This window comes from Gallus gallus, chromosome 1 (genome assembly GCF_016699485.2).
Source record: "Gallus gallus isolate bGalGal1 chromosome 1, bGalGal1.mat.broiler.GRCg7b, whole genome shotgun sequence".
NCBI classification, from domain to species: Eukaryota; Metazoa; Chordata; class Aves; order Galliformes; family Phasianidae; genus Gallus; species Gallus gallus.
Window position 1 is genome coordinate 26,171,812 of NC_052532.1, and position 27,905 is coordinate 26,199,716.

The 27,905-nt window shown below is 37.3% G+C and overlaps 1 protein-coding gene across 22 annotated transcripts in view; it reads right to left on the bottom strand.

Annotated features, from left to right (window-relative positions):
• FOXP2 (forkhead box P2) overlaps window positions 1–27,905 on the bottom strand; it is a 412,383-nt gene that overhangs the window by 111,512 nt on the left and 272,966 nt on the right. For 17 of the 22 annotated variants that reach the window (NM_001397271.1, NM_001397269.1, NM_001397266.1 and 14 more), the window contains one exon: window positions 14,070–14,159. The exons of the other annotated variants lie outside the window; for them this stretch is intronic. In NM_001397271.1, the coding sequence (NP_001384200.1) occupies window positions 14,070–14,159 (90 nt within the window). The remainder of the gene's footprint in view (window positions 1–14,069; window positions 14,160–27,905) is intronic. 22 annotated transcript variants of the gene reach the window in all.

Consider the following 27,905-nt stretch of genomic DNA (forward strand, 5'->3'; position numbering starts at 1 on the left):
CTGATTGACATTGTGGTGTGAGCAAGTGGCTAAGTAGCTTGAAATCACCTGAGGATCCAATTTAAGCTTAATCAGATTAATACAATCTTTCCACCACAATGTAGAGTAATTATGGCTAGCAAAACAAAGATGATAAAGGGCCTGGAGCATCTCTCTTACAAGGAAGGCTGATCAACCTGGGTCTGTTCAGCCTTGAGAAAAGAAGGCTGAGAGGTGATCAAAACAACATTTAGTTATTTTAATAATAAGTATCCTAGGTGTGGGAGTCAAAGGGACATGGCCAACCTCTTTTCAGAGGTCTGCAAGGACAGGAGAAGGGGAAACAGCCATAAACTGGAGCATTGGAAGTTCTGCACAGTAAGGGTGGCAGAACACTGGAACAGGCTGCCCAGGGAGGTTGTGGATTCTCCTTCTCTGGAGATATTCAAGATCTGTCTGGACTCCTACCCACGCAGTCAGCTGTAGGGGGCTGGCTTTGCAAGGGAGTTGGACTCAGTGATCTCTGTTAAAACATATCTGTGTTATCCTGATGTCCGTGCTGTGTAACAAAGAGAAGTGTTCCTTAAGAGACTGAACTGGAAAAGCTTAGATACTTCTAGAGGTTTTCTTCTTCAAAGCATCATTAAAAACTGTTGTGATATATCCTATGGACAGTGATTTGTAGATCTTCAAGTTTACAAATATGTACAAATACTGGTGGAATGAACCTTAGAGGAAAGTTAAGTTAACCTGGATGGCCAAAAGCAAACCTTCAAAAGGAAAACTTGCTGATTTCTACACGCTGGTTGAAAACACAGAAGAACATCATACTAAATTACACCAAATGATCATCTAGCCTACTGGGATGCCTCTGGCAGTCACCAATACTGCCTCTGAGAGCCAACGGAAGAGTGAAAGAACACACTGATATACTGATTTAGTGAAACTTTTGCAGTCAGTCCCCACATCTCACTGTTCTGAAGTTTCGAGATTATGAAAACAAGGAATTTACAATTTGTATTTAGCAGTATTTCAATGATTTTTTCTTCCATTAATTTTTACTTGCATTTTGAGTCAATGTACAGCTATATATTGTTACATCATCCTTTTGGTTTAAGTTCATGTATTTTACTCTTTGAACTGTAAGGGTACAATTATGTCCTACGAACAACCAGCACTTGTAGCTATAGCTAAAAGTCAACTCTGCAATGATAAAACATGAAAGATGGATTAGAAAAACTGGAGGGATGATAAAAGAGCAGAGATATCTTGGGATCTGTACGGATCATATCTTCTTCTCCTTTACCCAGTATTATTCAAAGCTTGAGCCACTGGATTTTGGTATTCTCCAAAAAGGGTAAATAATGTACGCCTATAGCTTGTGCTTGCACAGTTGGGCATGAAATAAACTCAAAGACGTATGAGTATAAACTTGCTGCCTGCTGTTCAGTCCCACTTCAATGGGTCTGTCAATGATGCATGTCTCTGTATGGCTCTGCTATTCTTTTTCCCTTCTTGTACTCTGTTACTATTGCCAGAATACACTGTACAATCTCTGGAAATGTGAGTCATATTAAAATTGTGTACAGTTATGAATACAGTAAGACCCAAATGCTCAACAAAAAGCGTCACTAAAATAGTAAAAAAAAAATCTCCCCAAAAACACAGTAGAAAAACATCTAACTACAATAGCAAAAATTATAAAATATTAAAAGAATGAAGAACAAAAGCTTCATACTAACAATGACATCAATACTAAGGATGATATTCACATAATCTGATGCATTTTAAGTTTAAAAATAGAGGGTGTTTAGCTGTGGACTGCTAGTCAAACCTACTGTCTAGACCAGTATTTGTCAAAACTGACAGTTCCTCATTTTTTTTTTCTCTAGTACAGAAAGCACACTATTTAGGATTCTATGGAAGATGCATTTTTATGGAATTTAAATTTTGATAAATAATTAGTAGTATGACTAAGCTGATGCATGATGAAATGAAAATTGCAACACTTACAACTCCCAATAATAAAATGGGAAGACCTACTTGCTGCACTGCTCTAACAGAAGCATTCTAAAGGCTCAAAGCTAATTATGTTTACAAATAAGGAAATAAAAGAAAACAAGGAAAACAGAAAACATTTCTCAGGTAAAGCAAACATTTTCAAAATCTTTTTAGAATTCTTATTGACAGTTTCACTGGGAAAATAAGTGATCTGAATAGCAAGGATTCTTCTCTGAAGTAGGATTCAGAATAAACTAGAAACAATTTCTGTGTAAATGATATGCATCAAGTTCTCTGATACGTCAGGTCTTAACTCACCAATGCAGACAGTGCTAACATCATTTAGAGTGCCTGAAGTTCTGTGTTCAGTTTTGCACCCTCCAGTGTAAGAGATATTTAGATATACTAGAAAGAAAGTCCAACAGAGACGCACCACAGTGATGAATGGACGGGTGCACCTTTCCTTTGAGGAGTGGCTGAGGGAGCCGGGACTGTTCAGCCTCAAGAAGAGGAAGCTCAAGGGGATCCTATCAATGTGTACAAATATCTGAATGAGGAGCGCAAAGAGGAATGAGCCAGGCTCAGGTCCATAGTGCCCAGTGCCAGTCCAGAAAGCAAAAGGCACAAACTGGAATGCAGAAGGTTTCCTCTGAACATCAGAAGCACTTCTGTGCTGTGCAGGTGATGGAGCACTGGTAAAGACTGACCAGAGTTTGTGGAGTCTCCTCCTTGGAGACCTACAAAAGCTGCTTGGATGTGGGCCTGGGCACCCTGCTCTGGGTGTCCCTGCAGCGGCAGCGGTTGGGTCAGATGGACCCATGGGCCCCTGCCAACCTCAGCCACTCTGTGGTTCTGAATTTTCATGTAAGAGCCAATCAATTCCACATGTAGTAAAAGTATAATCTCTTTCTGTGGGTTTTTGTTACACTAGAATTTATTTTATCAATAATGCCATTACTCCATGATAATTTTAGAAATACTACCTGTAATTTCCCTTTTACTACATGTATAGTAGGAAAAAAATATATCAGATCATCAGATGCACAGGATGACAAAATCTGCTAAGTACTGTATATTGATAATCTAGACATTAAAAACAATTGGCAAGTTTTGCCATTCAATTTATCATGAACTATGTTACTGAAACCCAATTTATGTATATATATATTTATATATATCAACCAATATTAGTCTTAACAACTATTGATATGGTGTTATCTGCGAATACATTTAAGGGTATTATTTATCACAAGAATTAAGTCTGAATTAATATCACTGGTGTTCATTAAATAAAAATATTCTAAAGAACCACACATGAAATCATAATTATTTGTTTCTGAAAGTATAGCTGGAGTATTACAATACAAGCTATAGCAACCCAGTCTAATTACAATGATTAAATAATCACTCAGACAACTCTATAAAAGTATTTCCCACCCAAAACAAACATTTTCCTAGACTAAACCACTTTGCAAGATGCTAAATTAGTGTGACTTTCCCAACATGGAAAAGAGACCCCTCTCTTAATCTTGGCTCTGAGACTTGTTGGGTCATGTTATATGCCAGGCCCTAAAATGGTTGCAATAATAATGATCTCATCAGTGGGCTGTTAGACTAATCCACTGCATTTTCAAGTACCGTGAGACAATCACCTCAACATTATAAATACTCTAAAACATTACAAAAGTGGGTATTTGGGGAAGAAAAAAAGTATTTTTAATTGTGCCTCTTTCATCAGCGTATTTATTGCAAAGAAAAGTAAATTAATTTTACAACAAATGTCTTCCAATTAAAAACTGTCCATCTTTACTAATTTGAAGGTATTTCTTCTATGTTTTACCGGTAATTATGATAAAGTCAATAAATTTTGTGTGTAATAACTTGAAAAAATACAGACGATCCAAAACAATATGAAAGATATCACTACTTTGAAAATGTCTGTATAAATCATTACTTTTTGTTGAATAAATCATTATCTTTTGTTGTGATCCAGCAAGTGAGGTTTTAAGTATGACCAAATGGTCATGCACTGAAAATGAATTAAAACAGATAAAATACTGGGTATGTAATGTGTATTTTAACAAATGGCATTTACAATCTACTCACCAGAGTTTTCTGTTCATGAAACAAGTCATAAATAAAGTTTACTTTTGAAAAAATAATCAAACCTTCATATCCTTGAAGGCATTTCATGTAAATGCTTTAATGTTAGGGAGCATTAAAATCTTTTTCAACTGAATTTATTTGGTGTAGTTTGCTTAATAGAAATTCAGCATAGTAGTCTGTTTCCAAGATTTTTGCTATTGTTTTCAACGACTCCCTACTTTAAAAATAGAAACAAAACAAAAATGAACAATATAAAAAAAATCCACAGGCCAACAAGAGGCTGAGTTTTCAGGTTTTTATATTAGTGCAACTCTTCTCATATTAGTACCTTTCCTAAGCTCCTCAAGCTTTGCCTCTTCTAACAGAGCAATATCCCAAAAACTATTTTCTCTGAACAACAAAAAGCTTTCTTTGCCACAGTTGATTTATGCTTAGCTTAGCTATTTGCTCTCACATTTAAAACTCTACTTAAGAAAGTATAAAAGATGCTTCTTCCTTCCCAAAGTTTGCTTCTTGGCACAAATGACATAGCGAAATCACAACCTTCCAGCCCATGCATCTAGTCTGAATAAAACCTTTCTGGGTTTAAATGTCATAACCATTTACACAGAATTTATGCGTTAACTGGAGGGATAGAGTAAGTGCGCTACGCTAGCTGCCATACTCAAAATGATGAGAGACTGTTACCCCATGGAAATGCAGAGCATCAGTATGTGAACCTTGAATCTTTCAATAGACCCCATATGGATAGTATTTCTAAATTAAGAACCAGAAATTTAGTGGCTTGATTATTTTCATAGAATCATTAAGGCTGGAAACGACTGCTAAGATCACCTAGTCCATCACCACCATGCCCACTAAACCATGTCCTAATATTTTCCACTATTTCAGATGAGGTCTCACAGATATCGTTCAAGAATAGCCTTAAAACTTCCCTGTTTTGATTGGAAACACCTTTTAAAATTCATTTAAGATTGTGCATTTTCATCTATGTCATATCACTGGTAGTTCACAATTACGTAGAAACTAATAAACTGAGCTTTTGTCTTTCTTTTACATTTTAAAGGATGAACACAAGTTTAAAACAGAAATCTGCTTTAAATTCTTTTCTCAACCAGAACATTGCTTCAACTCTTTCCAATTAAGAATTATAAAAAGGTAGGCTGCTCTGAAATTAATGCCTCCTATTTATTTCCTTAAGAACTACAACAGATACAAAGAGCACAATAACATCCACCATCTCATGGTTCTCTCACATCCACTGGTTGGCCACCAGAAACATTCATCAAGCACTGATGAATGCCAATGGATGCAATTTTTTCCACTCAGAGGAATTCAATGACACACCTTTGCTTCATATGTGCTTCCATGTCAGATGCCATTTTGTCAGACTGTCCCTCTGCTGCCATCTGTCCCACAGCAACAAAATGTAATGGAATACTGGTGGGAAGGTACTCTACTGCTGTACCACCAATGTCCACCTCTGACATCATGGGCCATCATTATAAAATAGGAGGCATTACTTTCAGAGCAGTCTTCTGAGCTGAGCCTTTGGAGCAGCCTATATATGTGTGTATATATATATATATATACATAAGTACATCTACATATACACACAGACAAGAATCAATCACCATTCACATCTGAATTTGTGATATTACTTCCATTTCACAGGCATGCTCTCAAACAGGTTTGCCATGGGATCCTGAACAGGTTTTGAAGCAGAAAAGCACACTGTTTCATGTATGAGTTCATACTACATCATATTTTGGGAAATGTTTCTCCTTAAAGGAGGTAATGTTATTACTCTTAAGCATCAAACCTATAGACCAAATCTGCATGCTAAATTACAGCTGCCTCAACTTGGAAATGACTCTTTTTTACAAGCACAGAGCTCATTTTGATATTTTTTTCTGGCACGTTGTGTTACTCTATTGGTTTTCCTCAGAGTAATACGGCTGCCTGTTCTATCATACTGAAGACATTATTTCCTGCACAAATGGGTTTACTGTGAACACTTAGGGGAGAAATCTCATTCTTCATTTGCACTTTAGATCTGTGGTGAAATCCTTGAAGTATACTGATACTGTTGGCACAACATACAGTTTCCTTTGTACATATTATTATCGTACAATTGCATTTCAAAGCTTCACATAATCAAGTAGCAAAACACTGAAGTAGTCTTTAGTAAATTTTTCACCATTAATTCTATTTCATAACACCCTCATCTGTCTGTCTGAAGAAAATTATATTAGAAGCATAAGAAGGCATAAAAAGGTCTAGAACATCAAAGAAGCAATTGTCGGACAGCCCCCTTCCCCAACAGTTTGTACAAGATGGGCTGATGTGCTTTTCCAATTCACTGTATAACTGTTGCTTCAGCTTCACTCACATACTCTTCCCGTATATTGCAGTATAACGTTTATGCACGTTCATTCAGATAATTTTAATTTAATTCTATTCAAAATGAAGGTAAACCAAAATTAACACCTGCGTTGATCTTGGCTTACGTTTAGATTCCTCATTAGCCTGCTCCCCATGTCTCCAGTAAAGTCCCCTTGAACACACAAACTAAAAAAAAAATCCTTGTAAATATTGTCTAATCACTATAAAATACTGGCTAGATGACTAGAAGATTTCAAGATAACAATTTATAAAGTAAAAGCTATCTGCATAATGGAGGATTGGGATGGCAACACAAGGAGAATGGATGTTCACATATGTGGAAAGATGCATTTGCTGTTACTCTTCACTATTCAGTTACAGAATTTTCAGTTTGTTAGAAAATTGTCTTTACTTTTCTAATTGCCAGCTGAAATGTAAAACCTCCTGTGAAAAAAAATGAAGAGGCTTAACAGTAATCTACCTTGAAAGTTTCAAAGTATCTACACGTGGCCAGAGTATTCATACAATATTTTGTTCAGTTCTTTTTCCTGCACTGGGACACAAGTGCATTTTTTTTTTAATCTCAAGAGTACCAAGAGCATCTTGCTGGAGTGATGTGATTCTAAAGTGGCATAATTAGGGACCTGCCTGGGGGCAGTCCACTCACTATGAGCGAAGCATTCGTGCAACCCCAGGAGCTCTCCACCAGCTAGTCCAGGCAATGAGCCAGCTGGTAAGAATCAGGCCGATCAGGACCACTGCATGAGCCAGGAGAATTGCCTCCAAGAGTCCTCCATCTCCCACCACCACAGAGGAACGATGCACGCAGAATCGTTGAGAAGCAACGGTGCAGGCACCTGACTGGCAGGGGACAGGACTCCCCAGATGCTCCTGCAAGGCAAAGGCACTTCTCCGTAGGGCATGGACTGCCACCATTCAACATATAAAAACTAGCCCACCCATCCCATACATAGTAATATTAACTGATATGAGACAGGATACAGATTACACTCCTGCAGAAAGAGGAAAAGATGGGTCTGCTGGTCTGCTGAACAAAAGCTGAAGCAAAAACACTGTTGTAGTAGGCATGTGCGGGGCCTCGGGATGTGACGTGTCAGGCTCCTCCCCATGCGCTAGGGATGTGCCACGTGTACCATCCAGTGGGCGTACACGAAAGGCAAAGGATATATAAAGGCTTGTTGGAACTTAATAAACGCCATTTGCTGATCATCATATTGGTGTCACTCTCCAAAATTTTGCCTTTCTGAATAACTGGAGCACGTGCATTTGGGCTTCATCTCCCCTCTCCTCCCAGCCCCTCAGAAATTCCTACGGAACCAGAATCAGCATGAGATGAAGGTGGAAAGGTGTGACAGTGATGGAGGTGACAGTAATGGAATGACACATCAGATTACTGCGCAGACATATGTCTGATATTAACATGCCTCCTGTAATCCCTGATAATATTGTAATCCTAATTAGTATTCTGCATCTTCAGTAAACACAACTTGTATAATGCCTCCTCCCTCTGTCTCCCCTTTTTATATTGCAACATGATGAAGAGCTGATCTCTGCACTGCAAAGGTTTTGTAGAGTGGATTTGTATCTATATAAATTTGGACTTCCCAACAAATGCATTATCACAGACACTTCCATTGTAAATCAGTGAGTTTTGTCCAGCATTTTTCTTTTTACTACTGTATTCATCCCTCTACCTTAAACGGACCTCTTGTCTCCTACACCACCAGAAGTTTGAACACAGCTATTTCCCTCCCCTTATGCCTCACCTCACCTAAAAATAACTTCTTGCCTTCCCTCTCCATCTCTTGGGGTTATCCTTGTCTTTTGAGTGGGTATCACTGATGCAAATTTCTGCACCTTAGAGGATAACTGTGTATTCCTCCTAACAGACTTACAAGGGAAAATTGGACTTGTGCCTTTCTAGCAGCTATCCTCCAAATTTAATTTACCCCAAGCCTCAATGTTTGCTTATATGTAGGCCACATATTTCCTCCAGAATTATACTCAGGAGGGAAAAAGACTGTTTATCACTGCTCTCCTCTTACACTATATATTAGGCATTTGCATTTTTCTAAATCAGTGCTTTCTAGCATGTACAAAATCCTCCTACTTCCTATGCTTAGTAGCAAGCATTAGATAAATAGAAATATGTAGCATACAGTTTTTGGAAAGACAGTTTGAGACCAGCTGGATTTGTTTCTATTTGTGTTGAACATAATAAAAAGAAAACTCAATCTAAGTTAAATCCGTAACTGTTTTTGCCCTTTTTCAACTGAGTATTTTTTTTACCGACGTTCTACTTGCACAGTTCAGTTGCAGTCAGTGCATGCTAAATCAGAGGACAACATTTAAAAGCAGTGCTTTTTGCTTATGTTTCCTCACATTCCCTATTTCTTATCTCTCAACAGCTCCTTACATATGTTTAAAAAAAGTAACTAAAAGTTACAATATTAATGATATGTTTGCTAATTTATTGCGTGCAATGAATTTTAAATTCATTCAGACTCGACTACAGATCCAAAGGGAGATGACCAAACTAAGAGAGTAGCACAGAAGCAAGGAAATTAGGCAGATATGTTCCCTGAAACAGACTACGAATATCTTCATGCTAAATTCTCCAAGTGCAGGAGAAAAGAGTGTGCCCACAATACCTGATCCACTCCTTTGTCTTTTGCTCTCCATAGTTTATACCGTATAAATACACCCTGTGTTCATCATTAGTATCTTCTCTTTCCCATGGCTACCTAAAATCTATTCAAATCTCAGACAACATATAATATTCTACGTATTAAGGTTTTTTCAATGTAATTATTTTCCCTTTTTTTTATCCATAATATTTTCTATGATCAATGGCCACTGTCAAATCAGAGCACAAGATCATTTGAAATCTAAGCTTTCACATTTTGCCTATATAATTTTTATTTTTAAAAAGTGCTTCTTCTGATAGCTAAATGCAAAAAAGATTAGGTAATTAAACTGAAATGTATACTTACTTGCCCAAATTTTATCAAATGATTGCACTTCAGTGAAGTGCTCATGCTAAATAAACAAAGCTTACCTTAACAACTCAACATGCCATAGAGCATGATATTTATACAACAGACTTGGTACACACTGAGCTTAACCATTTGATTCCAGGAGTCATGATTTCCTGACATGCCATCCTAACACAGAATGCATTAGTACTAGTGTTGAAATAACAGATCTCCTAACATGAAGGAAAAAATAACTAGCTAGTTCATTGTACGTACATTAACTTATGGGATTGGAGATAATTATCTATTTATTCTAATCAAGATGAAGTTCAAAGTCTAACTTTATGAAAATAAACTACCTCAGTACAGGTCGTATAGGGAATAGAAATAGCTAAGCTTTTCATAGCTCTTTGACAAAAACAAATAAAATTACAACTAGCTGTCCAAATCACTATGCTGTGTAACCTACAACAGTACCTGTATGGTGAGCAGATGAGTCTCGACACAAGGATTTGCCTACCTGGAAGGGAAATTCCGGTGTTGTACATGAACACCCACCACGCTAGGAGTGGCAACAAACTCCTAGCATTTACCTTTAAATTATGCTTGTGCTTTGCTCAAGTCTTTCTTGTGACTGTCAGTGTAAGGAGAACAACAAAGCTGCCAGAGTCACCGCCCAGGCTAGATGACATGAGATTTTTCAGTAGCCATAAGGACGGTTATTTCCTGCCACAGGAGAACGATCTACAGGTTCTAAGAGTCCAAGTGACATTTTCCCTCTCTTACCTACTGCAGAAATGCAGTAATATGTATTGAAATCCATGAAAGTGATCAGCTCTCTTCACCACATCTCAATCACATCTTCTCCAGAAAATACTGTAAAACAAAAATCTGTACTATGGAAATCTTAACCTTACTACGACAGTATGTTTTCCAAGTAAATGCTATTATCTTATCATACTCAGGTTAACATTGTCTTTGACTCCCATCCCAAACCTGCCTTAGCTATGCTGAAATATGCCATCAACCAATGTATGTACTGACTGGATCCACTTGATGCATCAGTGCCGTGAATGGCATATATAAACATCCTTCAAACACACTTATTTGGGTATCTATACATGAAAGTAAAATCGCTACTACAACTGGTACTCAAGCTTGTCAGATGGGATGTTTTTCTCCTCTGTTTTGTCTAGGACATGCTAATGATTATGCCATCTGCAGTATGAAACCCAGAAAAATGTAAATCAGAAAGTAACAGTAGATCAAGATAAATGTCTGTGCAAAATGATAATCTTTGCCAGTATACTGTTAACTCTACATATACATATATATGTAACCATCTAAATGTAAACCACTACCCCTTGAAAAAATATATGGAAACTACTAGATAATGAAAATTTTGCATTAAAAACAAATACAAATAGATTTGCTAACCAGAACATTTCTCTTTTACAATCAGTCATATGGCAAACAGTCAGTTTAAAGAGATTTTTCATGAGAAGCATATAAAAAACATTCACATTGTTGAAGAAAAATCCCAGAGGTTCTCTAAAATCATCCCCTTGGTAAAAAACAGTAGAACTTGGCCACTTACCGAACACCCTGTTTTTGCAAAGTTGTAGACACAAATTTGAAGGTTTCTTCAATAAGTTTTCAACTTGCTGATTAGCTAGTTGCTGCTGTAGGTCCCTAAAATACTTGATGCATTACAGAATAACAGGGAGAACATGTATAAATACAGCATATGGTACTTTCCCCCAAATATCCTTCAGATACAAGATGGCTACTAAAATTAATACCATTTTCCCTTCTTGGCACATGGAACAATAGTGCAGTTTACATCAAAATATGGAGCACATGAGAGGTGCAATGGCAAGGATTACCTAATACCCACATTTGCTTGCAGATGCATGAGCCAGTTTTAAAAGTTTTATAAGGTTTTTAATAGATTTATAATACAGTTCTACCGTATCTCCTGTTGCTAGATTAGTAAAATGGTCTGAAATTATCGGAAATTAGACATACACTAATATTATTTTCAAATATTGAGAGAAGTCTGTTTCCTTAAGCACAAACACAAGCATGAGTATTTTTATCTTATAAACCCCAAATTGCTTATACATATTTTGCAATTCCTACTGCTAGGAGATTTTGGCCAAAGTTACCATTAAATCTGGCATAATAAAATAACAGTAATGTATAAGTTTATGACCCATATTACAGTATTTGGTTAAACAGGCATCACAATGCTCAAAATGTGAATTTCCACTCCATAATGAACAATGAAAAGCTCTGTAGTAACAGTAAAAGACAGAAATAGAAAAGCTCCAAGGACTCATTTTCAAAACATTTATACATCCTTTCCACTAAGGAAGAAAATTAAAACAGAGTTTGTGCGCTCATACCTGAATTTACATGTTATTTGATACATAAACCAAAGTCTGGAAGCATATTCCATTTTCCTCTCATTTAAAAATGAACCAAATGAAGTGTCCAAGGCTAATGAGAGGCACTGAGCACATACTGATCATCAAAGGAAAAGATGGAAAACACGAGCAATAATCTTGGCTTTAGGGAGCATGTAACAATTCTGAAAAGAAAATTATTTGCTTTATTTGCTTCTTCCTGCCTCGTAAGTATGACTCATGAGGCACTGAACCTTCTTGGCAAAGACAAAATACAAGCCATCTCTACAATACACCAGCCCATGACATTTATGAGGCATCAGGCCAAGGTTAGTCCTGTGGGAGTAGGAAAGCACAAGACTTCCTTTCCCCATCTCATCATCCCTCTAGGTTGACTGTGTGACTGTCTTTGTCTCCAAAAATGGTTTTCTTTCCTTTCATCAATGTCTACCACAAGTAGTGCACCCCCAAATCCCTTCAGCCTTGGAAAGATTAACCAGTGGGTGGAGAACATAAACAGAGATGTTGAGTGCTATCAAAATGCTGCAGTTTACAAGTTGGAGAATTAGAGTAAGCTAGCATCACTGAAAAAAAAATATCCTGGGAAAACTGATGTTCCTGCTTGTTTCATATAATTCTCTTAGCATCTGGTGTAGGCCTATTTAGATACCCCAGGCTAGAAGAACCTTGCACACTCCCAGTACAGACCTCACCTCTCCGGATAAGGAGCTGGGAGAAAGGACTACTTTCACCATATTCATTAAATCAATTATCTTTATGATTCGACCACTCAAGGTCACCAATTTCCCTTCTGAATATTTAAAAAAATACACAATTCATAAGCTGCTGGATTTATGACTATTTTTCTTGTGTGCCTGCAGCCCAGAAGAGATTAGCAAAGTGAACTCAAAACTGAGGAGAGGGAAGCTGAGACGGTCCCAGCACTCTACACCTCCAGACTGGTCTACAAGTAGAGCATGGCAGAATGCCAACTTGACGTGTTTTGGTTTTGATGGTTTTTTTTTGGTTGTTGGCTGTTGTTTTTGTGGGTTTTTTTTTTTTTCCATTTTCCTTATTCACTTTCTGATGTTTTCTTTTTGTTCTGAGCTTTGAAAGTAAATTTGGAGATGATGTGAAATGTGAAAGTGTGTGTTCTGCCTAACATTCCTTCATGAAATTTCACCAAGAATAAGAAGACTATGTAAACTGTACACAAAAACTGCACCAAGTGAACAAATTTTACAATGTTCCACTGGTGCAGGATTAGACAAATTATAATGTCCAGAGTTCTCCCTCCTTTATGCTCCACTGAAACTAAGAATTAGATTTAAAAAAATGTTATTCCATCAAAAAAGAGGGACTCCTAATGGTAGGTGTTGCTTACTGAACAAAATGAAACTATCACTTATGTTCACCCTTTGTCTGCAACAAAACGCAGTTCAGCAATTAAAAACTGCTAAACACAGTCTATATGCCATGAGAGAAGCAGTGTTGTCAGCAGAATGCAATTTCAGACGTAACTCAGAATTAGTAACAGATGAACTAAAACTTCAATTTTTTTTTTCAAAAATAAAATCCTTCCCATCTACGAACAGTACAGTATTTTTATCAGTAATGCATGTAAAATAATTATTCAGTGCTTATTCTCCCCAAAACTTTCTGAAGCCCAACCGCATCCAAGTGTGAAAACCTATGCCATGTTTTTCCAAAAACACAGAAGCAACTTTTCTATAAATTCATGCTGTTGCACTGGTACTTCCTGAATAATTCCCTATACGTTACTTACATATAGTATTGATAGGCTTGTCTTATGTCTTCCTGGATACCATTTCACTCCTCATCTTAACACAGCCACTTTTACAATTTAATCTATATATGTATATAAACATATCGTGCCAATCTTGCAACATACTGATAAATAATTCATTAAAGCCACAGCTATTGAACTCCATCCGCACAGACGTTTATTGTAACAGACCTTTCAAGTATCTATAATCACGAAACGCCTTTCTAACTTCAGGTAAATTCTGCCTGTGAATTAAAAGTCACCAGCGTGAAGGGCTACCTCCTCCTTTATGCGAATATGCAGCACTCGGCATCAGAGCACAGGCAACGACACGCACACCACACGTGTGAGCAAGCACAGCACTCTTCCTTCCAAGTGAGGCCCCAAAGGCAATGATCCTTTACTAACCTGCAGTGGTCTCTGTTTATCAGTGCCTTTAGGAGACTTCAGTCCACTTGTCTGTTGCTGTAAAAGCAGCTGTCTTGCTGCCTGGAGTGCCTAAAAGTTCATATTAAAAAAAAAAAAAAAAAATGTAAATAAGTTCCACCATTTCCTAGAAAGAGATGAGTTAATCATTGTTAATGTGAGGTAAAAGTCCAATCAAACAAATGCAATCTTTGATTTGTATTTGCTAGATTTCAGGAGTCAGTTTGCATTTGTTTTACTTGAAGCATAAAAAAGGTCCTCTGAAAGTAAGCATATAGGACTTCACTAGAATTTATGGATTTATGGATGTACATGAAATCCTGCAGGAAATAAAGTTAATTTGTTTAAAGTGCTTGAAGAGGAAAAATCATAAACTGCATCAATAGCCTCATTTCCACAAGGAACTTGTCTTTGAGTGTTCAACTAAAATGCCCACTCCCTTGTAAATTATCATTCAATTTGCATTTTCATATTACAGTTTTGAAGCAAAAGCAAGTAGACTTCAAGTGTTACCGGAAGCTGTAATTAAATTTGACAAATCAACATCAGATTATCTTGAAAGTGAATTAATAAGGATATTCATTGAAGATTAAAAACACTTTTTGTACTTACAATTCAAGGAGAAACCTCTCCTTTGACAAAATAAAGTGCAGTTTTAATGCCAAATAAAAATGAGTGGTTTTCATTTGCATTTTTAGGGGAATCGGAGAACAAAGAAATTATTCCCCAGCCAATCAGAGCAGGCTCTGGGATGACAGCATCCCAATCAAAATATAAAATGTTTTCATTTATTTTGTGTTTTCATTCCAACTTAGCAAAATACAGTTAAACATATGAAATGTAAACAAACACTCAATTTAGCCAAGGAAGGCTAAACATTATTTTTCCTTATAATTTTTTTTTTTAAATGCCAAGTATTATAAAATGATAGTTATTAAGAAATGAGGAGTGAAGAGACATTTACAGTGAAACTACCTACTCTTTTTTATTTTTCGTTAAAAATCAGTCCAGTAAATAGAGCCTGCAGTTTTACGATGCATCACCCTATTCTTTATGTTATTCAAAACGCAATGTAGAAAACACTGCAATAAAGGCGACTTGATCAACATTCCCTAAAATAATAAAGATTCCCAACTGATAAAGAAAGGTACAATTTTGATTAGACTCAAATGAGCTGGTTTTAAGATAGTTTCTAGTATCCATGACAACAGTTGCTTTGACAAGATGTGCATATGGCATTACACTGCCAGCTGGTGTGAACAATGTTTGAACTACTGCATTGAGATGCTGAGCAAACAGAAAAAGTTGCCATGTCTTAACCCTCAGGGAAGGCAGTCATCCCCTGATCAATTATGAAAAGACAGAGAGAGGGCTGCTACAGTCTGGCTCCAAGCAAGTTTTCTGAGGAGGCAAGCAGACACAGAAAACCAAAGTAAACAAACTGAATGCACTAGCACCATCTCCTAACAACATTGATTCGTCTCCCTGTAGAAGGCTCTGGTACAAAGTTTGCAGAGCATACTTTTAACATTTGGAGACATTCTCACAACAATCCCCTTATTGTTTCATCAAATTCTCAAGTAATTACAGGTCAGCTTTACAAAGACTATACATTCCTCCGAACCTAAGCAACCAGACACACATAACTAGCTTTTCCCCTCCAAAAATAAATAAAAGTTAACATATTTCAAAGTGCACTTGAAATATTTTGTTACCAAGGAATCACTGGATGCCTGGTTTCCTGTGTGAACAGCGTAATCTTTTCTGCACTCAGCTCTTGAGCAGACCCTAAAGGACAGCCCTGCTCTGTTTGAGACCAGAGATAAATAACTGTTGATTTTGGGGGCACCAGGAACTGGTGGTCCCAACATCTTGCAGTGGTTTAAACAGAAAACATGGAATAAATGCATGAAGATCTACAGCAAATTCACCCTTCTGAATCTTTAGAACTCTCAATCAAAGGAGAGAAAACTATTATGCTTCCGAATTAATAGGAGACAGTACAGTGAAACCACCCTCCCCAAAGAGGAGGATATTGCTACAGGAACAACTGAAGAGATGTGGAGTTAGATGATGAGGGGAAAAAAACATAAAATAATTATTTTTTATTTATGGCAGTAGCAGAAAATTCATTACACAGGCTTTATCTGGGAAAGAAACTGCAATTCTTTAATGCCAATGCACACTCCAAATACGGTGAGCACTGCAAGTTGTTTCAGTGTCCTCATCCCCCTTAGCAGTAAAGTCATCTCACGCCAATACAAAAAAGAAGCAAGCAAGCATCTGGTAAAGCTGTACATTTAGAGTACTTGAAAATGAGAGGATTATAGTATGATGTGGCTTAGATTTAAGCTAGCCAGTATGATTTCCAATTGTGCCTTGCATACTCCCATGGAATCAGCATAAGAAAGTACGAATTCCTACCACTAACTACAAGGAGTCCCACGTTATGAAGAAGCAAGGCAGCACAATAGGATATGTTTGCATAAAAGCCTCTTCTACTTAAACTATTTTGATTTATATATGCTAGTTGAGATATTTTTAAAGGAGTAAAGGCTCATCTTTTAATACAGAATGACTTACAAATGATGACTACCTGAATACTTCAGTGATCTTATTGTGGCAGTTTAGATTATTGTAAACACCGGAGACAGAAGAAGAACAGAAAACAATTTCAAGAGATCAGAGATGATTTAAAACTCATAAGGAGAAATCACTGTCAGCCTTTGTTCTTACAGCAGTTGTCATATAGTACTTTTTCCTCCCAGTGTGCCGCTTAACTTTAGATACTGCTACCCAGTAAACAACCTCCCAGAAACACATCGTTAATTTCAAAGAATTATTACTGACATTATTCATGTGTGAGGACTATGAGACTGTAGAACATTCAGTTCTACCAATTCATTCGCTGCCATTAAATCTTTGCAAAACAAATTGACAGCTTGAAAGCATCTTTCAAAATTAATAGCTTAATGTGTACACTTCAAGTAAGCCCCAATCTCACATATCATCTCTTCAGTGCACTAATTTGATAATAACCTGTGGTCTAAAAGCAGTTCAGTGAAGACAAACTAACAGATGTTTATAAATCTGGCAGATCAAAATCGTGTTGGGTCCTACCTCAAATTAACAGCAGCAAGAGTGGATTGCAAGGCAGTCAAAATCCTATCTAGTTTCCAATAACATTTGTTTCAGATTTGGTAGGCACTTTTCCCAAATTGAGTTATATCAATTAGTAAAATCAGTTAAAAAAAAAAAAAAAAAAAAAAAGCCAGCATAGACAAAAACAACAAAAAGAACCGAGGATTAGAAATAATTTTAATAATGCAAATGAAAATCATTATAATGCTTTAAGTAGTGGCTGTATAAGCAGGAAATTTGGGCATATGGTTTCCAGAACTCACTGTGCCTTCTAGTAAAATATTTATTGGGAACACTACTTCTTAATATTTACTGCGCAGCTTTGGCATAGCTGAAATGTAAGCAGAACAAAAACGAAATTAATTGCGTATAACTCACCCTATTAAACTTGATAAATTGCAGTAGATTTTGTAATTTGTTGGAAATAATTCTAGGAGACACAACTTGCTTTTATTTTGTAATCCAAACCGTCGTATTTGATTTAAGAATGCCTTAGAATAATTTGTAAAAGTTTTCTCATTTTAATAACGTGAAAGTTGCCACTAAAAGGAGGCAAAATGATCACGTTGTTTTTTCATAAAGTCAACATAAGTGTATTTTTAGGAAACAGATGTCACTCATATCTTTCCTTTAAAAATAGGAATGTTTAACCTATCAGCCTGTTGCATTTGAGACGCAAAAATGAAAAATGACATCTACGCCCATTAATATCGTCAATGTATAAACAGCACAGCGTGACACATTCTTGAGAGCTGAAGGCTACAAAATCTCTCTGAAACATAAATAACAAAGCACTCAGAAGCATATTTGATGTTGATATTCATCTCTGAGAAAAACACTGCTGCCTGGGCTTCTTATGAAAATAGATGCAGCCCAAATAGATCTCCTGTAATTGGTTTCAGATAGCGAGGTCAAAAGAAATATGATACAAGAAACTATTATGTGGAACAGGCGAAACAAGAATGTTTATACAGGCACTCCCTATTTATACTGACAAGAGGTGTATGCTTTGCAGATAACCAGAACCAAAAATCTTGCCAGAAGACAACCAGATTCTGTCCTTTTTCTAACTCCAAATCCCTGATTTATTTTTTTCGTATGGCTGCGTACTCTAACATTCCTGCTGAACAAAAAATAAGTTACTGAACATTAAATAACTTTCCAAGTGGCTGCATATGTCAAACAAGAGTCATCTCACTGGTAGCACTGTGGAACCGAAACGTATCAACATGCTAAGCTGGATTTAAGGCCAAAGACTGCACTGCACTGGTTGAATAACAAGTTAACCGAATGATTACATGGCCACATTTATTATAAAAATCACTTCAGTAGAACCTCTGCCCCTCATGTCCTGCTGTGTCCATCCTCCAGCTGGCTCAGCCCAAGAAGCTCAGAATTACCTACAGTCATGTGAGACCTGTGAAAGACTCTGACAGAAAGATAATGCCGCTCAGAGCTCCCTAATAGCCTTCCAACGCTACTGCTAAACTTTTGTCTCTCCCTGCCTGTAGTTTCCCCGAAAGTTCTCTAATGACTATCACAGCCAGTCAGCATGGCAGCTTATAATCTTCCCAAATGGGGTAGCAAAGCATTTAACTCTATTCAAAGAATCTTTAATTTAAGATGATCCATCTGCTTTCCAACGGCAGTCCCTCCAGGAGAGCTGACAGGAAAAGCCAACACCCACACACTTTAACGCATCTTCCTTTACCTTACTGAGCAACACTGAAGTAGATGAAGAAGATAAAATCTTCGTCTCTAAACCGTGTGGGGAAGATTAAACCCAAAGGCCTGCCAGCTGAGGACAAACATGCCCCGTACGAGAGCCCATTAAAGTCAAGCCCTTAACTTAACAAAACTTAAATCAAAGCCACGTAACCAGCCTAATTTCATTTATGAATGGTAGACTGAACAACTATTACAGTATTTCCTTACAGAAGTACAAACGTCGTAACAGGTAGCTAAGGCTGTATTCCTCTAGGAGTGCATTATCTAAGAAATTGAAATGGTCATTAAGAATCAAGAAAAAATTCACTCAGTTAACCCAGCATCAAAAATGTGTGAACAATCCAACAACAACAAAAAAATGTGTCAGTCTTCTGCATATCCATTAAAGGCTGTAGACAGCCAGGATGTGCAACTAGCTCAATTTCAGCAGTCAGACTGCAGGGTGTTTTAGCTGTGCCTAGTAGTAGAACGCAAACCTGTAAGACATAAAAATGCTTAAAATTGAATGAATTTCAGGTAGAGGAAACAGCACTGGATGCTGCATTACCATCCTGAGCATTCCTACCACAAGTATGAGACAGAAGGAGAGAATTCAGCAACTAACCTTCCTCAATTGCACTTCCAGAAGGTGGTGGTGGCCACTGAATGCTACACTGAGCTCAAGCCTATGGGGTGTGAACACTGAATATAGTTGAAAATATCTAGTGCACTGATGCTACAAGGCATCTGTGGAAAAAAATGCCTGTTTCTAGATCCCAACAGGATCACACATGAAAGAGACCCTGAGCTGCTCGTGGGAAAATACTGTTTGTCCAGGACAGCAACCCTTTGAGCCTGGAGAATTTCAAGATAAAAAGGCTTGGAAAGACAGGTGGCAAGTGGGCAGAGCTGTTCTGGATCACCATTTTGTAACTTATGTAGTTATACTCCTCATGTGCCTCATCTCAGGAATGTACAAATTTTACTCTGTCTGGATCTCATTTCCTTGGAGTGAAAGCATTTATTTTATTATTTTATTTTATTATTTTACTAGTTTTGTTGAGGATGATTCTGCCAGTTTCAGCATTGTGAGAGTTTGAATTTGATTCAGATCCATGATCCTCCCTGCAGTACAAACAACAATTGAAGAAAACATCTTCAATCTACCTGAGTTTCTGTTCTTCCCTGATGTTATCCAGGATTAATTTGCAACTGAAGAGAAAAAGTAACAGTAATAAACTGATGAATGCAACATGAAGTCTCATAATGCTGTTTAATAAAAGGAAATTAATCACATAATTGTCATAAACCTATTTTCAAACAGCAATCTATCAGGGAGAAATTATGCATCTGTAGTTATTGACCTTTCATTTTACCATGACTGATTCGTAATTAGACTAGTTTTGTGAAAAATAATAGTTAATTACCAGATTTTTTTCACTCTAATTGTTTCAGCAATTTTTTTTGTTGTTGTTTTTGTTTTGTTTTGTGGCATACCTTCTCCCCATGTGAAGTATGCTAAATAAATACAGGGCACTAATAACTAAGCAGCAAACATATTTCATTTTATAAAGCCAAATTTAGCTTTCCTCTATATAACCCAATCCAACAGATACTAAATACTGTTTCAAAAACAACTCTTTCATTTTTCCTGCTCGTTATTTGGTTGACCTAGAGCTAGGCACAAAATACCCCTAAAAGCAGCTTGTTTCAACTCCTGCAGTCATTAGGAGGGCTTTTCCCTGTAGACATCAATCTGCATTGGTCATTAGGGATACATGACAGACCATGCATAACATGTTCCATGAGAGCAAACTCAAACGGTGTCTCCAAAGCTCAGACCACCTAAAGAATGCAAATGTCAAGGGTTAGGAGATATGTGGGCCCATAGCACCGAAGCTGTGCTCTACTCCGACATTTTTCTTCCTTTTATCCTACATTTGTGAATTTAGCTTTCCTTTAGTAAAGACAGGAGAAGGCAGTCCAACTCAACTTTCTACATACTACTTACACTGCATAGTGACTAAGTGAATTAACTATATGAAAAACAAAAACAGTGCAAACACCTAACACCAGTGTCAAGAATTGACAAATGCCCTGCCACAACTATTTAATGCCTTTTAGAAAGGTAGGGCATGCAGTAGAAAAATGAAAAGTTGATCCCATGTAGCAATGGCTGCATGTGCCAGTTTTTCACATGAAAATTAGTATCAACTATTCCACATGAAAATCAGCTAGCACTTAACGCTAAAGCTACTTAAGAGTGATGGGTAAATCAGCCATCCCAGGTGTGAATTCAGGAAAAAAGATTCCTAGAATTATAATACTTTCATAGATAATATTGCATTCATATTGTATACATTATATTGTATGAAATTATACATCTTACAGTACACACTTTACAAATGTATACGAATACTTGACTTGAAATGTGCTGGTTAACAAAAGACCTTTCAGGTCTGTCAACTGGAGACTTAACTCACTGGCTGTGAAGACCACTTTCAGATAAAGCAATCTTGAATGGAACAGTGTTGGCTTAGGTGGAATATAGTTGGATACTTTATTAATAGGAAAGGAACTGATGCAAATGAAAACAAGAGTGGCCCCATTTGTACTAAAATCAAAACACAGAGGAAATGCGGGAGGAGGAAAAAGCACAATACCAAGGGAAGCACTGTAACAATAGGCTTTTGGAAGGCTGTGGTTTCAACTGATATCAATCTGGAAAGGAAATTCAGAGATTAAAGACAATGAAATCTCCATGGAGATCTTTAAGCAAATCATCAACAAAAATCACGTGATGAAGATATAAGCTAAAGCACAAGGTGAGATAGCTATAAAACAAAAGGAAACAAGTACTCATTTTGTTCTGGCCCAGAGCAAGACTCCTAGATCAGAATGTGAAATCTGAAAGAATAGATGTGAGGTTTGATTAATCTTACTAAGTAATATGAAGAGGTAAATTTTGACTGGTAACAGAGTTCTGGCACAAAGCATCCCAATACCTGATTCCTCATTCTTGTGCCCTGTAAGCTATAAACCTAAGCTAGCCATCAAACAATACGAATCTACATAGTGCCAAAGTCATTATAAATACACTTGCAGTAATTGTACGAATCAGAATCTCTCAGCCACTCAAAATGTGAAGAATTATATATTTATTGAAGAGTCATTGATTTGAAGGGATCCAATTATTTGGACAACAGCTAGTTTGATTTTCCACTGTCCTTACAAATCCATGGCCAGACAAACGAGTAAGAATGCAACTACAAAAAGAAGTATGATCAAAATGGTCGTATCGGGTTTGAGTTGAATGGAAGGGAAGACACAACAGCCACTACTGAAAAATCCAATGAGAATTAGTGGAGAAAAACAAAGTTGACACCAGGGTTTCACATTAGATATAGTAAAGTTTATTTTAAAATTATTTTTAATAGATCTAATTGTTGAAGTTTATTTATAAGGAGATAGTTTTAAAAAATCTCAGATTTAAAACAAGCATTTATGATGAACAATAATAAAGATGTAAGTCAGCACTGTCATGTTATACTGGGGTACACACATGAAAGCGAAATATATAAAACACGTACTGCAGTTCTTTCACTTTTTTCAACATTTTTAAAGAGTCAGCTGGAGAACTGTAACCATGTTGGGGCACAGTGCTTCAGAGCAGTGGACCACCTCAACAGTGACCAAAAAAGAGCAGTGAGAAGGACCAAGAAATCCAATCTATGGAACAACAAAATCTGAAGAAAAAAAAAGTATAAAATAGTAGCAGCCTTCAGCAAGTATCCATGCAGAAAGAACTAACTGTACAACATGGGTAAGAGAAGTAGAAGTGACCTTAAACAGAATTCATGGAGATTTAATTACACTGAAGAAGAAATTTTTGAGGATACTGAAGGAGTACAGCACATTCTTTAGGGGCTGCAGAATCTCTGTCATTGGACCTGTTTAAGAAACATCTTCAGGAAGAACAGTGATTATGCTCTGGGACAGAGATCTTCACAAGCACCTTCCAGCCCTATTTTATTTGACTGCATGGTTCATTTGATTCCCGTGAAAATACGCCAAGTTAGGATTACTGTGATGTCTAACACCTTGCTACATTTCAAATAACACCATGCTCTCATAAACTGAGTATCACGAAGCTTCAGCATGATTTGTTTCTATGGTAAACTAACAGCAGTATGAGCTGTGCCTACAGAATCACATTTCGGAATTTTCCGATATTAAGTGGTCACATTCGCGTTTATGAGACTAACCTTGAGATTTTGAACCAAACACAAAAGTACTATATACAGAATGGGATATGAGCTGGAATAAGCCCTCTGTGTGCCCCAACAGCAGTTTGATCCTCCTGGACAGAAATTTTTTGTCCTCACCACCAAGTAAGGGCATGACAGTAGCAGAAACCAAGATTTTCCTGATACTACGTATAGGCCCGGCTGAAAAAGAGAGAGAGGATGAGGACAGAAAAGCAAGGGAAGAAATGGGGTGTGAAGCACAGTTTGACCAAGTTAAGTTATATATTTCCATGCAAAGCAACTGACTCCGTATAATTTCTTCCGAATTGAAATCTAGAGCTACAAGGCAGAACACAGTGAGTATCTTTGATAAACTGATTTCAAACATGTTTTTACGAAATAATTTGATAAAAAATCACTACAGCCTAAGCCACTTAAAAAAATCTCTCTTTATTGCTAAAACTAAATCAACTGAAATCCTACTGAATAAACATGAATGTAAAAAGGAGATACAGTGATAGTAATTTTATTTGCAATTTTTCAGTGGTTTTGCTAATCCTTCTCTGGGAGAGAAAAGCACACTCCCCTTTGGATTTGGAGTTAAAAAAATAAAAAATAAAAACACTGATATGAGAGCAAGAAGAACACTATGCAAATAACCTGCCCATTTGCTAGACACTAGACTTATGAATGGTAACATTCGGCAATATTCATGAGTGTCTCGATAACACAAAGCGTAAGGCTTGATCAAAACCCCTTGGAATAATTCTGCAGCATTAAAATCTGTTTCTCTGTATGGACTGTGAGGCTCCAGGGGAATCTCTGCCATGATCACAAATCAATTTATATGTTCGTATGTGCGAAGTAACACATGTATTCACACACACACATATTCAACTAAATACCTGTTTTCTTGAAGGAAATGCTTATGATCTGTGCAAAACCTAACAAAAGCAGCAGTGGTTAGCTCTGCATCTTTCTGAAAGAGTTACTGCACTTGTGGTCTATACCTGGGCTGCCTGGATTACTCCTGTTGCCTTTCTCTCAGATTGCTTTTAACTCCTTCGGTGCATCTGATTTCACACTGACCTAGCAGGCACGACCCAATACACAGATATCTGTATCTCTGAAGAAGGCAGTGCAGCAGACAAGAGCCTCAGTCCTCAGGTTCTCACTGTTCTCACAAGCAAAGGAGCTTGCTCTGAAGGGTAGCCTTAATAGACTGTAGAGCTGAGAAAGAATTCTCCACTTTGGGGACTTTTAAGAGTGAAGACTGTAACAGAGAGAAATGACAAAGAGCTTTAATTTTAAGCTAAAATGCAAGTGCAGACAGGCAGGCAAATGTCCTCAGGCTCCTCATCCTAGTTTCAGCCCTTCTGAGGAGATCTGGTAGGGAGTATATTCTTTATGATTAGAAACTTGAAGGGATGAAAAAGAAAAGACCTGAAGCTAGTAAAAATGTTTTGCAGAAGAGGAACAGAGAGACATTCTGCAGTTCCCAGGGCATTTAGGTGCTGGAGAAATGATAGCAACCGTATGAGGAATTCCCAAGGAGTATACATGAGCAACACAACAGGTTAGGCAACTGAATTAAAAGTAGGTGTTCATCAAGCTTACCTAGGGAAAAATGATCCTTATTATAGTGTCCTGGTACCCACAGTAATATTCATAAATGGCAAACTAATCAAGGAATTATAATAATAAATATGCTCATGGACATTATCATCTTTAGATGCATTTGTAAAAAATCAGACACACCCAGCTGCCTCAGTGCCAAACATATGTAATACTTCACATGAGATAAAATCTCTTCTGGCATCAGATTGTAAGAACTTCATCAGAACCATGTAGTATATATTGCATCATTACTACCACTAGTATGCACATTAAAATAAACCACCAGCAACCTAGTCACATCATCAGAATACACAGAAAATGAAGTTCAGATAGAAAATTCACTGCTTTTATGCTTCTAAGTACTCTTCTGCTCTACAAAGAAGCCTATGTTTTACCAGTCCTCTGTCACATCTGGTTATCAGCCTCTTACAATCAAACCTCAGCTACCAGTGTTAACTTTTAAAGCCATGCCTCAGTACATACTGCACCTAGCTCAGATTTTATGTCCTTGTGTTTTTCAGACCTTTTCCACAACACCTGCTTGCATCTTCTTGTAACATTTTAAACTTCATCAGTTTCTACAATTCCTCTCACAACTTTGAGTTTTCTTCTACAGATTTCTTCATGTACAGAATCAAATCATCACCACATACACAGTGCATGCGAAAACATATTACTATGCTGCTTTCTCCTCATCTGCTCTGCCTCTGTAACCCTCACCCCAGGACTGCATCACCCACACAGGAGGAGCCAGCTCATCACCTGCCTCCCCACATGGCAGCTGGACAGCACGGGAAGGAAGCAATAGAAAGCTCCATCTCCCACTTCATCTTCATGCGTAACTGGAAACTAGTATCTATCTACCCATGCAGTAATATTCTCATGCGAGTTAGTTGATTTCAGTACTTATACAGTTAATTTTGAAGATAGTAGAACTAATAGGTTGGCATTTTTGACTAAGTAAAACCACAGTGGATTAAGCAAACAGCTCACTTCTGCAAGCTTTTTTAGACACATGCCTTCCTAAGAAATGTGACATTTTTCTTCCCGAAAAAAGCATGAAACAAGAACTATCTAAATAACCTGGATCCAATCCTCATTCTCCCAAACCTTAGGCTCTTTCTCAATCAAGACTTTCTGTAACGCTCCTGGGCAGTATTCTAGCAAAAGAGACTTTTCTCTAACCAGTGACCAGCAGAATCCTCAAACTTTTTGGAATCTTTCACCTTCTGAAACTTAGTAATAACTAAATTGAAGCTTTTAAGAGAAACAGCTTGACATACACAAAAATACTATTACATGTATCTTGCTTTGAAATAATTTGTTGACAACAGTTCCTTGTGTCGAGTCCTCAGTTATTCCCATATAACCACAAGTTCAGAGACTAAAAAGGGAAGCAAGACTTTTCAAAGAATTATAAAGAGCTTTAAAAAATTAATAATAATTTAAAAAATAATGCATATGCTACAGAGCAGAGTCTTTTATGTCATATGAGTACATTTCATTGTAGGTATGATACCAGCAATATTTTAGTATACCAAACCACTCATAGCACCACTTAATACAAGAATAATAAACTTGAGTTTTAGCTCTAAGTCCATCATCACTTCACATCCTGCTTTCAACAGGCAGTGCTCATTTTAGAAACACCACGAGGTAGACATCAGATTGAATGTAAAGAGCAAGCAGAAATAAAGCTTCAATTATTAATTTTTTTAACCTTAGCTGTGATGTTCTGCAACTAATTTACTGTTTCCAACAATCTCTTTGCTTTACTTCACGAGGAGTCAGTGCATCTTATCTATGAACACTCATCTGTATGTTCTTCTTCTCATCTGTTCTTTGTAGAAGGACTTGGAAGCGCCACATGAAACAAACAAGAATCTATTCCTGACGAGGCATTTTAATAATATTCTAGTGTAACAATGTATAGTAAGTATTACTTTAGTTGTCATTTAAGAATATATAATATCCTGCCTATTAGAAACTCAATTTTTATTTTACATGACAAATGTACATACTCCCTGCTCCGAGGTTTAGCAAATAAAGTAATACAGACACAGTTTTAGAGCATTTTTAGTCGAAGACCTTGCCTTTCATGAAAGAGTGATCTGGATTATATCTATTAATCTGCTGCAGTTCCCAGGGCTCTGCTTGTGCAGTGCCACAATGAGTCAAGAATATAAATGGGAGAGAGACCATTTCATGTCAAGACTTTGGGATTGCTTCAAAATACTTTTTGGAGCAGAGTTTATGGCATAACTCTTATGTAGCTACCTGAACTCAGAGAGGAGGCCAACAGCTGAAGCAATCTTTGATTTCACATGAATGTCAGAGGTTCTCATCCTTTTCTCCACCAACCGCTGGTTTCATTAATGTCATTAAGACATCAGTGCTACAAGGACTCTAACGTTTATAGTTACAAAAAAAGCCATACACAGTGAACTACTGAAAATGCTATTGAGACAAAATGACTCCTACCAGCTCTCTCAGGCTTCATCTACACTGATAAATTGTTCTGTGCTGGTAAGCTGTGAGCACAGCTCTTGGCTGACTTTCTGACTTCTGCTGACCTGCACTCTCTTAAGCAACTTCCATGCACAGTTCTGCAGCCAGACTCATCCAAGCACAGTCCCACTAGGGATCTCAATGCAATCCCTGTAGTCTGGGGGCTAAAATGCCCATTAACTCAGGGGTGTCTCATCCCACACCAGTCAGCCAGGTAGCACACAGGAGCACCACGCTTACTGGTGCACGTCCTGTCTGTGTGCTGAAAACACTTAAGCCCTGTCTTGTTTTAGAGACTCTCAGCTGAGACATTCAAGATGTGATTTTAGATGACTTGGAAAAGATTCAAAGGAGCATGATTTCATAGCACAACAGGCTAGGAAAACAAATCATTTTCATAAACAACAGCAATAAACACTCACTGGAAGGGGGAGGGAGGAGAAAGTTTCATTCTGAAGTTTATAAACGAGGATCTCAAACAACATCTCACAGTGCCTGCTGATGAGTTGTCAGTGCTGGTTTTGTATGGCCACCTTATGCACCTTGGGTGAGTGTCAGTTCTGACGACAAACTTTTGACATCAGCCACAGTTTAATGA